Here is an 11505-nt window from a genome sequence, read left to right as displayed (position 1 = left end):
TTCAAGGATTTAAATTAAGCCAGTGCTCTTCCTGGGGTGATGGGGGAGGCCCAAGTGGGATCATCCAGCGGTGGGGGGACAGCGGGGAGAGGAGGTGCTGCCCCGGTGTGCCGGCACAGCAGAGACCAGCCAACACAGCGGGGCTGGCGTTGGCAAAAATAATTTATTCCACTAAGACAAGCAGAGAGCGAGCAACAGCATGGGGAGGGGTGAGGAAGCATGGGGGGGGGGGGGGGGGGCCCGGTCCATGTCTCAAAACAGGCAGCATACATATAAAATGCAGCTGAACCCATGCCTGCCACGGCGCACCCGCTTTTGGGGGAGCTGCACCCCCACCCTCCTGGCCTCACTAGTGGTTTGACCCCAAAGGGCTGCTCCCAGCACGGGACTGGGCTTCCCTCTTTGAAACCAGCCCAGCACTGGGGAGCTCCTGAAGGCAGCTGGGTGCTGAGACCCAAACTGCTGTCGACGTCCCAGCTCCCGCACACCCGAAACCACGGCACCATGCCCTGAGAGGGGGGAGCTCTGACACCTCCTTCTCCCCCCCAGAAGAGCCCCCCACCCTGGGTGAGGTGACTGCTGTGAGTGGGGCAGCTCCCAGGGGGATGCACCAAAACCGCTTCCCGCTGGGGGACACGATGCTGTCCTGGGGGTGTCTCTGGCTCAGCAGCCCACCCACCCTGGGGGCAGCCCCTGGCCCCCTACAACTGCTCTCAGGCCATGGGGAAGCCGGGGCGGCCTTTGCGGGAGCGGGTGCGGAGTCGGAAGAAGGTGTACATGCCCAGCAGGCACATGGAGGAGAGGAAGTAGAGAGCGACGCAGAGGCTGATGTCCAGGCGGGAAAAGCCCAAGCCGAGCACCCGCAGCCAGGGGCTCCTCCGCACACCCCCCCCCAGCCTCCTCCTCCTCCCGGACCAGGACACCAGCAGCCCGCCGGTGCTCCCGACCCGCCCCGGCATCCTGGGGCAGGGCGATGGTGTCCCGCTTGCTGAGCCGCCGGCGTCGGCCGGCCGCCGCTCGCAGCGCCTGGCTCTTGAAGTGCTGCTCGCTGAAGGAGTCCAGGTCCACGATGTCCTCTCCCACCTCCCGCAGCTTGGGGTTCAGCCGCACAATGCTGGGGCGCCGCGGCTCAGGGGAGCCCTGTCGCCCTGGAGCTCTCGTCTCACCTTCCGTCTCCTTTTCCTCCTCCTCCTCCCTCTCCTCTCGAGGGCCCTCGGTGCTCAGCCTGGTGCTGATCCTCTCCCCAGCCACGGGGATGGGGTCGGCCTCAGTATAGTCCAGGTAGATGTTGGCAGGGGAGAAGTGCGCCTTGAGGAAGGTGAGCACGGCTGGCTCATCCCAGGCGTGCACCCCCCGCTCCTCCTTGTGGCACTGGGGACACATGTCCGGTGGAGGCCACTGCAGCTTGGGGAACTTGGGGTCCTCTGTATCACCTCCTGCAGGGACCGGAGCCGGTGACTGGGTTAGAGGGGACAGGCAATGCAGCCCTCCCCCTGTACCGCTATAAACACCCCAGAGCATCCAGCAGCTGGGGAGGGTGATGGGGACATTTGGAGAAGCAGTCTCGGGAGGAGGGGTCCTCCGAGGGCAAGTGGCGGCTTTGGGAAGCTCCTCCTGGGGAGCGTGTAAGACCCAAACACATCTCCAGGGCAGTCTGAAGCTGCATGACTAGCTGCTGTCCCCTGTGATGGGGCACCATGACAACAGGATGTCCTCAGTGCTGCACCCTAATGCGGCCATTTGCCAGCTCCATCCAGAAGGAGGGATGCTCCTCTACCTCCCCTCCCCTCTTCCCTTGGGAAGCCACCCCGGCTCCCCTCCTTGTGGCCCCCCTTACCCGCCAGGCGAGCGTTGACCTTGTTGTGGTGGGACCAGAGCCAGAGGGCAGCCTCCTCCCGGCCGGCCACCTGGTCCATGGACTCGGCCGCCATGGCCTCGAAGTGCTGGGCACACTCCTGGCAGCCGAAGAAGTGCTGGACGTAGCAGCGCAAGGTGCCCAGCACCTCCAGTGGTAGCTCTGGGGAGAGGACGGGGGGAGGGGGGGACACACACACACGGGAGAGCAAGTCAGGACCCCACAGTGCCACCACCACGGTCCCATGGCTGAGGTGGCAACCCTGTACCCCAACTCCACGGCTCGTGTCCCCCCTGCAAACCTGCCTGGTGGCACAAGGAAGAAGAGGGGAAACAAACCTTTGCCCGCACGCAGCATCCCTGCCTGTGCCACAGCCACCTGGACACCCCCTCCCCGAGCCCCTCATCCCCTCAGGGATGCCAATACCTTTGTCAGGGCCGCTCTGGGCAGCCTGGATGGTCAGCAGGTGGAAGATGGTCCAGAGCCCACAGGGGTAGCCACGGAAGTGGGGTTCGCTGCCCTGGCAGCCCACCCAGGTCACGTTAGTGGGGAGCACAGCGGGGTGGGAGGCCTGGTGGACAGATGGACACAGCGTGATGGAGCTGGCAGATAATGCAGGTTGGGGGGCAAGGGCAGGGGTGAGGAAAGTGGGGGCCAGGGTCCCCGTGGGCATCTTACATCTCTGTTATTCTTCACGGCCTCCTTCAAGGCGCTGCGGGGCAGCTCGGGCTCCGTCCAGTTCCTCAGCCATCCATCCAGGGACTGCAGGTAGGTCTGCACGCAGGGGCGCCCGGGGAAGTACTGCAGGGGAGGAGAGGGGCGAGAAAACCCAGACCTTGCTATGGGAGCAGCCCACCAGCACCCCCAGCTCACCCTCACTGGGACAGGCGCTGGGCAGCACGAGCATCCTCTATGGCAGCGTGTGCTGGAGGGCAGCGCAGTCCTGGCAAGGTTTTGGTGCCCTCCCCCCCGAGGGGCTGGGGGCTGCGGCATGTCCCCCCCCTCCAGCAGCGAGACCCCCCGTGTCCGTGTTCAGGCTCTGAACCTCGGCCCCATCTGAGGGAGGCAAAAAGCCACTCTGACCATAAGTCAGCTCAAAGCCGATTAGCAGCAGCACTTTAAAACCGCAGACACCCCGGGGAGAGGGGGCAGCCTGCCAGTGCGTGTCACTGACCCACGGACGGACAGAGGGACAAGCAAACAAAGGAGCGTTTTGCCAGGTCTGAGCTGAGTCTCCCCAGGCCCGTGGGGAATCACACCGAAAGTCCCAGATTCACAGGGAAATTCACCTGTGACTCGATATTTCTGCTGGAAAACACAGTCCCCCCCGGGGCTCCTTCGGCAGGAGGCTTTGCCCTGCGATTCCCTGCTTCCCAGGCACCAGTTCTTCCCGCCTTCGGATTTTTCCTCCCTCCTTGCCTTAAATACCTCTTGGGAATGGAACAGTTAAGGCTGGGACCCGCTGGCTGAGCTCCCCCAGCCTGAGCCCCGCTGGGCTGGCCGCAATCCTGGGGATGCTGCTCCGTCCCGTGGATGAGTGCGGCAACGGCAACGCCAGCTCGGCATCCTCAGGGATGCACCGGCACCCACCCAGCACCCACCACCCACGGCTCCGGGGCCTCCCGCCCACGGTAGGGATGCAGCTTTGCCTCCTTGCTGGCTCCGGTGCCACGGATCGCTCTCGGCCAGCGAGGGGAAGGTTTGCAGGAAGAATTAAAAGCTGATCGACTAAAACCACTGCTGCTGGGGACAAGGGGAGGAAGAGCCACATGAAGCTCTTGAGCTGAGGACTTCAGATTCGTTGCACCAGAGGCTCACGTTTGGAGCACTTTGAAGGGGAGAGCAGGCAGGGGCGGGTGCAGGGGGTGTCTCACATATCAGTGAGGGCTACACGAGGTCCAAACTGAGTGTGAGACCCTGGGAAGCAAAGGAGGGAGCAAAGGCAGCAGGCATGGCCAGGCAAAGGTCTGCCAAGGAGCCTGGGCTGCAACAGGGATGGGGACAGGGCTCCTGCAACTCCAGTGGTGGAAACCTCAGCCAAACACAGCACTCCAGCACACCACAAAATTAAACTGCCCTGCTCCTGCTGGCTTAAAGCTCCTACACACCTCAGTTTCACCAAGCCCAACAGGGAAGGCAAAAGGAGACCTTAAGTTACGCTCTTCCAGAGCTTGACTCAGAGTGGGAGTCCTTTTCCTGGACTATCAAAGGAGCCCACGGTGATCAGCTCCCCGAGCTGAGCATCCAAGTCAGGCAGATCATCATCTCCAACAGCGGGTGACAGCATCTCTTCTGAAAAGACCTACTACCTCAACACCTGCAAGCACCGATCCTGCTCTGCCCACCAATACCTGCACTCCACATCTTGCATGAAACTCTCCAGCACCTGCTCATGGCTCCCATTGGGACTCTGGGCTGAGTTTGGAGATCCAAGGGGATGGGGACAGCCCCACAGAAGCCGTGGGACACGCTGAGCACCAGGACATGGGGTTCACGTCCAAGACCGCCATGCTTCACTACCTGGGATTGCTGGGATGTGGTGGCCCGCACCCTGCCTTTGCATTTCACCTTATAAATAGCTACGTGGAGGCACAGGCAGTTCCTCTCCTGACACCAAAAGCTCCTCACCTTCACCAGTGTGGCCACGTAGCACTTGAAGGCAGCCAGCTGGGCTCCTGACAGCGTGGCAGGGCGGGCAGCCTCCACCCGCAGCGAGTAGTGCAGTGTGGACTCCAAGTCAGCCATGTACAACTTGGAGCTGGGGAGGGCAGCACAACACCATAGTCCATCAGCCCGGTAATCCACACCCGCAGGCACCCAGCCACAATTCGGGGTTTTTCCCAGGGGAAAGACACCATCCTAGCCCGTTGCCCACCCATGGCCAGGCCACCTCCTCCTCTCACAAGCCTCAGCCTCCTCCCACAGCCCCAAAATGATGAAGGTGGGGGGGGCCTGACCGGTCAGCATGCTTTGGCTGGGATGGGGTGGTCTCGTTGGAAGCGCTGACGGTTGTGTTCAGCTTGTAGGAGCCACGGGTGACGCCCGAGAGCGCGCGCAGGTAATAGGTGTAGAAGGAGCGTGCCTCCGTGTGCCTGCAAGGAAGGAGAAGCCATGAACTAGACCCTCTTCCCTCCCAAACAGCCCCTGGCCCCAAGTAGGAAGCAAAGGAGACCAAAGGCTTAGCTGGACCGGCAACCTGGACCTGGGGAATGAACGCAGGGTGGTCCGTACTCTCCCCCTGCCCTGGCAGTGGGTGTCCTGGTACGCAGCCCAGAGCAGAGCTGAGCCCCAGGCAGCTGTGCCGTGCCACCTCCAGGCCGATGTGGCCGAGGGATGGCTTGGTCACAAGCCATTTTCCCAGCTCCAGGTAGGGCTGGCAGCCCTGTTCAGTGCCCACCAGCAGCCCCTTGCCCCCTGCCAGCCTGACCAACCCAGTCACTGTCTCTCACAATTACAAAGGAAAGCGCAAAGATGGGGCACAAGGCTGGCACCCCACCGGGGTCCCCAGAGCCACCCTGCCATCTCCCCACTCACACTGGCAGGCGGGAGAAGGAGCCATTGCGGAGGAGCAGGTAGCCGGAGGGGAAGGTGGTGACACCGAACTTCTCCACGAGCTCCTCCTCGCTGCTCAGCACCCTCCTCACTGCCACGTTCTCGTACTGCAGCATGTCCAGCACCACCTGCAAGCCCAGTAGCCCCAGGGTCAGAAGGGAGGGCAGGGGGACTGCCAGCCCCACCGGGGATGCAGCAGGGCTATTGAGCACGCTGTGTAACACTTTGCACCTGCAAAGCAGCATGCACGCTCACCAGGGGGGCTGCTGGGAGAGGACTCCACTGCCAAAGGCACCCAGGAGTTACTGGGCACCAGGGATACAGGATTCAAGAGAAATGGGGGATAAATGCAGCTGTACTCACCTCTCTGCCCACGAAGGAATTGCTCTTCTCAAAGATCAGAGCCAGGTACTGCTCCTTGTTCCTCTGGAAGAAGGTGCGAACCTCCTCCGCACTGCAAGAGAGAAGAAGATGGCAGCGGGTGCCTCAGTACCAGCCCGATGCTCTGCCCTCCTGCCTGAAAGTTCAGCCCCTGTCTGCTGGGATTTGGCAGGGGATGCCACTGCACGTTCAGCCCTACCCAGCAGGCAATTCCTCCCCGCTGAAGATTCCAGCCCAATTTTCTGCTCCGGTTCACAAGCTTTGAGAAATCCTGCAAGGATTAGCTAAGGAGGCAGAAAACAAAGCACGGGCAGGGCAGGGCAGGAGGGAGCTGCACAGTCACCCCCGGAAAAAGGCAGCAATGAACTTGAACTGAGGCTGCTGTTTTTTTGGCTAGGACATGAAGGCACTGGAGACCTGAAGCACGCGCTCAACCATCGCTTTGGGAAAGCCAAACGCTCCCCTGGGACAGCAGAGCAACTGCCTGTGCCTGGCAAAGACAACCCAGATCCCAATAAATTTGTACTGAATCAAGAAAACCCTTTCTCTGGGCAGGAAAAAGCTGTTAACAGTAACAGCCTCACTCGCACGGCACGGCGCTGCCATGGCCCCAGCCCGGGCACCGCTTGCTCTAATTAAGGCTGACAAGCAGGTTTGTTAGGGAGATGCAACAACATGGCCTGTCTCACCTGGGCCATATAAATGGCTCTGGCCTGGCCAAGTCATCTGCGCCGACCTGGGTGATGCAGTGGCTGCTCCATGGTCACTTTTGGCTCAGGATTTCCCCAGAAACCTGCTCTCCATGGGACACAGGCCGCCACAGCCACCCCCCCATCACCCCGCCCCTACCTTGCTGGCTCCAGCGGAGGACAGGCGGGCGGCCAGGCGTCCTGGCTCTGCTCAAGGTTGGCGATGATGGCATGGCGCAGGTCCTCGACGGTGGCACTGGGATCTGCAGGGTGGCAGGATGCCAAGGGGTTAGTCCTGGGGAAGCTGCTCCCGTGGCCTGAGCTGAGGGGAGCTGCCCTGAGCCGCTCCCCTGGACTCCCCGAGCTCCCAACGCATAGCGGGTGCCGGCAGCAGGGCCACTTGCACCACCTGGGGTAAATAAACCCTGTGGCTCTGAATACTCACTGGTAATCCTTATCCCATCCTCTGCTTTCTTGCTAAAAGCTCTGAAGAACTGAAAGGGAAAAAAACCCAACACGAAGGGACATTGGAATGTGTTTGGACTAGGACAGGGAGGCAGTGCAGCTCAGCGGGCAGAAGCAGAGGCTCCTCCTGGGCCAGCTCTGCCTCAGTTTCCCTGTGATGTTACAACTTGTTAACTGACACCAGCCACAGCAAAGGGAGCTCCTGGCCAAGCTCCATCCATCCTTGGAGGGGAGGGATGTAGGCAGGGGCTGGGAGCCATGTCCAGCCTAGGGCTGAGCGCTGGCAGGCAGCAGGGCAGGTGCCTCCAGGGGTCCCAGGGAGGCAGCCAGGACCTTCCTGGTCCTGCGACCCACTGTCTCCTTACTCCAGAGCTCCCACAAAGCAAGAAGAGGTTTTTTTTTTCCACTCCTGGCTTCCCACAGTAGCCCTAGTGCCCATGATACAGCCCCAGCAGCGAAACCAGGTTGCATCAGACAACTGTTTGCTTTGCAGGCTGGGCCAGGTGTGCGGGCTGTTTGCAAAAGGTGTTTGGCAGGGACAGGGGATGCGAAGCAAGTGACTTCTTGGCACCACCACATCAGCACGGCTCCTTGCCCTGGGAGATGTTTCAGTCCATGTCCCACAGGCAGCGGGTGCTTGGTGAGACTCCAGGGCACAAGCCAGTCTACCCAGTAAACTCTATAAGATCTGACCCCACCTTGGGCTGAGCCTGTAAATTGTAACTGAGGACATTATCTGATGAAAGCCTTATCCCCCTTGTTCCATCTCAAGCCGATCCTGGCTTTTGCTGCCTGCACCTGGGGTGCTTTAGCTTTATTGTTTGTGTTGGAGCAATGCTCTGTTTGCAGTGGGAAATACTGTGAAAGAGCATATTGACACAACTAAGAGGCCAGGCATGGGCCCAAGAGGAGGGACTGCACCTTTCCAGCTGCCGCAGGAGGCTCCCAGGAGAGCCCTGCGCCGCCTCCCGCAGCATCCCTGTGCCCTCCTCCAAAACCTGCGCCTGCAGCTGCTCTCTGCCCTTCAGCAGACTTTCCCAGGCATTTCCCACCCAGGTTTCAGACTCTCCCCTCTCCTGGGAGGGATCTGGCTTCTACGTTTCACCACGAAGCAGCGTTTTGTCTTTCCCCCTCCTTGTTCCTACATCACCCAGCAGTTGGGCAGCCTGCAGCCCAGCCGCAGCTATGTTTTGGGGAAGGACAGAACAGCTCCAGCCTGTAAAGCCCCAAAGGGAATGTTTTGATGCAATAGCACCGTTGGTCTGATTGAGCAAGAGAGCGACAGGCCAACAGGCAAAGCCCAGGGAAACCAGGCAAGTACCCGGTACACACAGCCCTTACCTTCAGCGTGGGGAAGCCTGTTATCCCAAAATCGGCGCACACTTTCTGGTTGGCCTCGTCAGCACAGTCGATGGCTGCCAGCATCACCGCAGGCCTCCACTCTGCAGGGACAGAGGATGCGGTCAGCTTAGCTCAGCCCCTCTGCAGCCCCCAGATCACCGCTCTCACCTCGCAGGAGACCAACCGATGGTTTCCAAGCCCCACAACACCCAAAGCTACGGTCCGCGCTGGTGTTTGGCGCCCTACTTCTGGGGTGGCAGGAGCACAGGGAAAGCCGTGTGAGGCGGGACCAGGCTTCGCACACCCTGCCCTCGCCGGGGCTGGAGTGCAGGCAGCTCTGCCTGCGGCTGCCTGCCTGTCCGGTTCTGCCTGCCCAGCCTCTGCCCCAGCGGGAAAAGGCCGCCAGAAGAGGAGGGACAGCTAACCGCGGCTGGGGCGAGCAAGGAACATGGGCTCCAGCTCGTCTCACCCCAGACCAAGAGCACAATCGATAACTGAGAGGGAACAACCCAAAACCAGTATCCGGGGCACCGCGGCAGAGCCTGCCCAGGTGCCGAGCATCCGCTCCCCCTCTGCAGCTCCCACCACCACCTCCCCGGGGAGGAACAGCAGGTCCCTGGAGTAAAGTAGAAACCAAGAAAAGGGGGCACGCAGGCATTTCAAGCAGCGGGATCTGCAAGCCTGTAGCAAAATGGAGATAAAAGCTCTGAAATGGCTTCTTTTTAGAGTAAGGGACAAAAGCTGGAGAACGTCCAGCCTCTCCTTTGAGCGGGATGGGGAAGGACATGGTACCAGCACACGGATGAAGCCCATGCCACCCTCGGTAGGAGCCTGCTGGAGGTGGGGACCCACTGGGACTGCCCTGTGTTGCAGGTGACCTGCTTCCCACTGCCCTGGCACCAGTAGTACTGGGAGGGCTGGCTGCCAAGCCCTGCTGCAGGGAGCCAGGAACACTCCTAGACTCATCAGCACGTGGCACCCACAGGTCACCCCAGCATACTCCCCATCCAGCCCATTCCTGTGAAAACCCACGCGTGGGAACAGCGGTGAAGATGCCGAGTGGCGTGGGGGTGGCTTCCCTGCCCAGCCTCCACGGGCATCCCATCCGCAGTCCAGCCTCCAGAGCGGGGAGCCCTGGCGGAACCCCGGTTTGGAGAGGGGCCAGGAGAGCCGGCATTCCCCCGCAGGGCCTGGGCACGCACCCCATTCCTCACATCCTGCCCCATGGGGGAGCACTGACGGCATCCCCTGGGAGGGACGGCATCCCCTCGGAGGGACGGGATGTCTGCCCCGGCCGGTGCCCTGACTCACCTGGCAGCGACCGCGCTCTATCAATTAACGCAGTAACAGGGAGAAGCCGTGGGCACCCCAGGGTGCTGAGGGAGGCAGGATGAGCCCCGGCGGGGCAAGGAGCTTGGCAGCAGGGCATGCAGGTCCCCAGGCGGGGCTGAGCACCAGCCAGGCCAGGCATCAAGGTCAAAGCCGGGAACAAACCAGCTGGGATCAGCCTGGCCGCAGCGCCCTGCCAGCACCACGGAGGAGTGGGGCTAAGGGAGGGTCTGGGGGTGGCAGCAGGACCCCCAGTGCCTGAGGCAGGCTCAGGTTGAGCTTCTCCCAAGCAAAGGGGGCTCCAAGGATGCTGCTAAGCCATGCCTGGTCATGGCGGGGGGGGGGGGGGGGGGGGGGCTGGGCCTTCCTAGCAGGCTGAAACTTCAGGGGGGGCTGGGGCACAGGGGGCTTCAGGGGGGCCGGTGGAAGGAAGGGCACAGAGAGCTGAGTGGTGCGGGTGGGGAGGGTGCATTGGGGATGCGCGGGTGCTGACAGGACCAGGGATGCGGGACCAGGGATGCAGGGAGGACTGAAGAGCACTGACGGGGATGACGACGACACAACAAAAGGACAGCGATGCAGGAGGGATTTCAGAGCACTGCAGGGGCACAGGGAAGGTTTGGGGGTGCTGACAGGAGAGCAGACAGGGATGCAGGGGGGATTTAAGGGTGCTGGTGAGGACACGGGGGCAGAGACATGAAGGATTAAATGGGGTGCTGATAAGAGAAGCCAGAAACGGCGGTACGGGGGGCCCACGCGCAGCAGATGAAGGACACAGGGAGGGTTTGGGGGTGCCGGCAGGGCAGGCAGAGACGCGGAGAAGGGGCAGCGGGGCACAGGGCCGGACTCACCGCGGAGGTCGTGGGCCAGGGCCCGCCATGTGGGCGCGAAGTGGACGCAGTGCCCGCACCAGGAGGCGAAGAACTCGACGACCCAGGCGCTGGGGGAGCCCAGCAGCCGCCCCTCCGCCCCCGGCCCCAGCAGCTCCAGCGGGTCAGAGGGCGAGTACAGCTGCCGGGACCGCGCCCCCGGCAGCGCCAGCACCAACGCCAGCACCGCCGGCCACCAGCCGCCCCCCCCGCCGCCCCCCCGCGCCCGCCGCCGCCGCCACATCGCCCGCCAGGCCGCCCGCCGCCGCCCGCCGCCTTTAGGGCCGCCCGCACGCCCCGCCCACCGAGGGGCGGGCAGGGGGCGGGGCCGAGGCCGCCCGCAGAGCGGCGCCCCCTGTCGGGCGCACAGCGCCGCCCCCCCGCAGCGCCCCCGCGTAACAGTGGGGACGCCCCGGGCTTCCCCCGCGGCGTGATGCAGGGGGCGGCCGCAGCGCCACCCGTCCACGGGAGCGCGGGGGGCGTCGAGCCACCTACCGCCCATAAAGCGCTGAAGGGCGGCGGCGGCTGGCTGAGGCCCCAGAGCCACCATTACGCCCCCCCGAGAGAGCCGCCAGCCGGGGGCGCAGCAGTGTGGGACGCCCCGATGTCAGCCGGTGTCACCGGGCAGCGCCTGCCGGGATACCCCGCAGGCCACGGGGACCCCAGAGGCCTCACCCCAACCCTACCAGCGATACGCCACAAAGGTAACCAGTGAGGCCCCCAAAATCCAGCTCTTCCACCCTAAAACCTCAGTGCTCTGCCCGGGCAGCCCCACATCCCGGCCCTGCCACCGCTCATGTTCCTATGTCACCGGTTGCCAGACACAGAAGGTGCCCGTTGCCCAGGAGCACGGGCACCCACGGCGGGGGGGGGGGGGGCAGGGCCCTGAAACCAGCCCCCACCCCCGGGGCCAGGTCCCCGGCACTGGGGTGCCCATGGCTGCTGTGGGCTGGCTGCTGGCTCGGTCCCCGGGCAGGCCATTAGCCACCCTGCGCCCCACCTAGGTATTTGATGCAGACTTGCC

The 11505-nt window shown here is 62.9% G+C and overlaps 1 protein-coding gene across 1 annotated transcript; it reads right to left on the bottom strand.

Annotated features, from left to right (window-relative positions):
- Positions 1-144: 144 nt before the first annotated feature.
- On the bottom strand, positions 145-10745 carry QSOX1 (quiescin sulfhydryl oxidase 1). Its single transcript, XM_040609899.1, is given in 13 exon segments — positions 145-893; positions 895-1436; positions 1838-2017; positions 2282-2426; positions 2534-2656; positions 4484-4613; positions 4813-4947; positions 5390-5535; positions 5771-5861; positions 6638-6740; positions 6923-6971; positions 8284-8384; positions 10464-10745. Coding segments are annotated over 13 exon segments (2187 nt in total). The 5' UTR covers positions 10726-10745; the 3' UTR covers positions 145-713.
- Positions 10746-11505: the final 760 nt, after the last annotated feature.

This window comes from Falco naumanni, chromosome 11 (genome assembly GCF_017639655.2).
Source record: "Falco naumanni isolate bFalNau1 chromosome 11, bFalNau1.pat, whole genome shotgun sequence".
Classification (NCBI taxonomy): domain Eukaryota; kingdom Metazoa; phylum Chordata; class Aves; order Falconiformes; family Falconidae; genus Falco; species Falco naumanni.
Note: the sequence above shows the minus strand (reverse complement) of the source record. Positions and strands in the feature narration are given on the sequence as shown.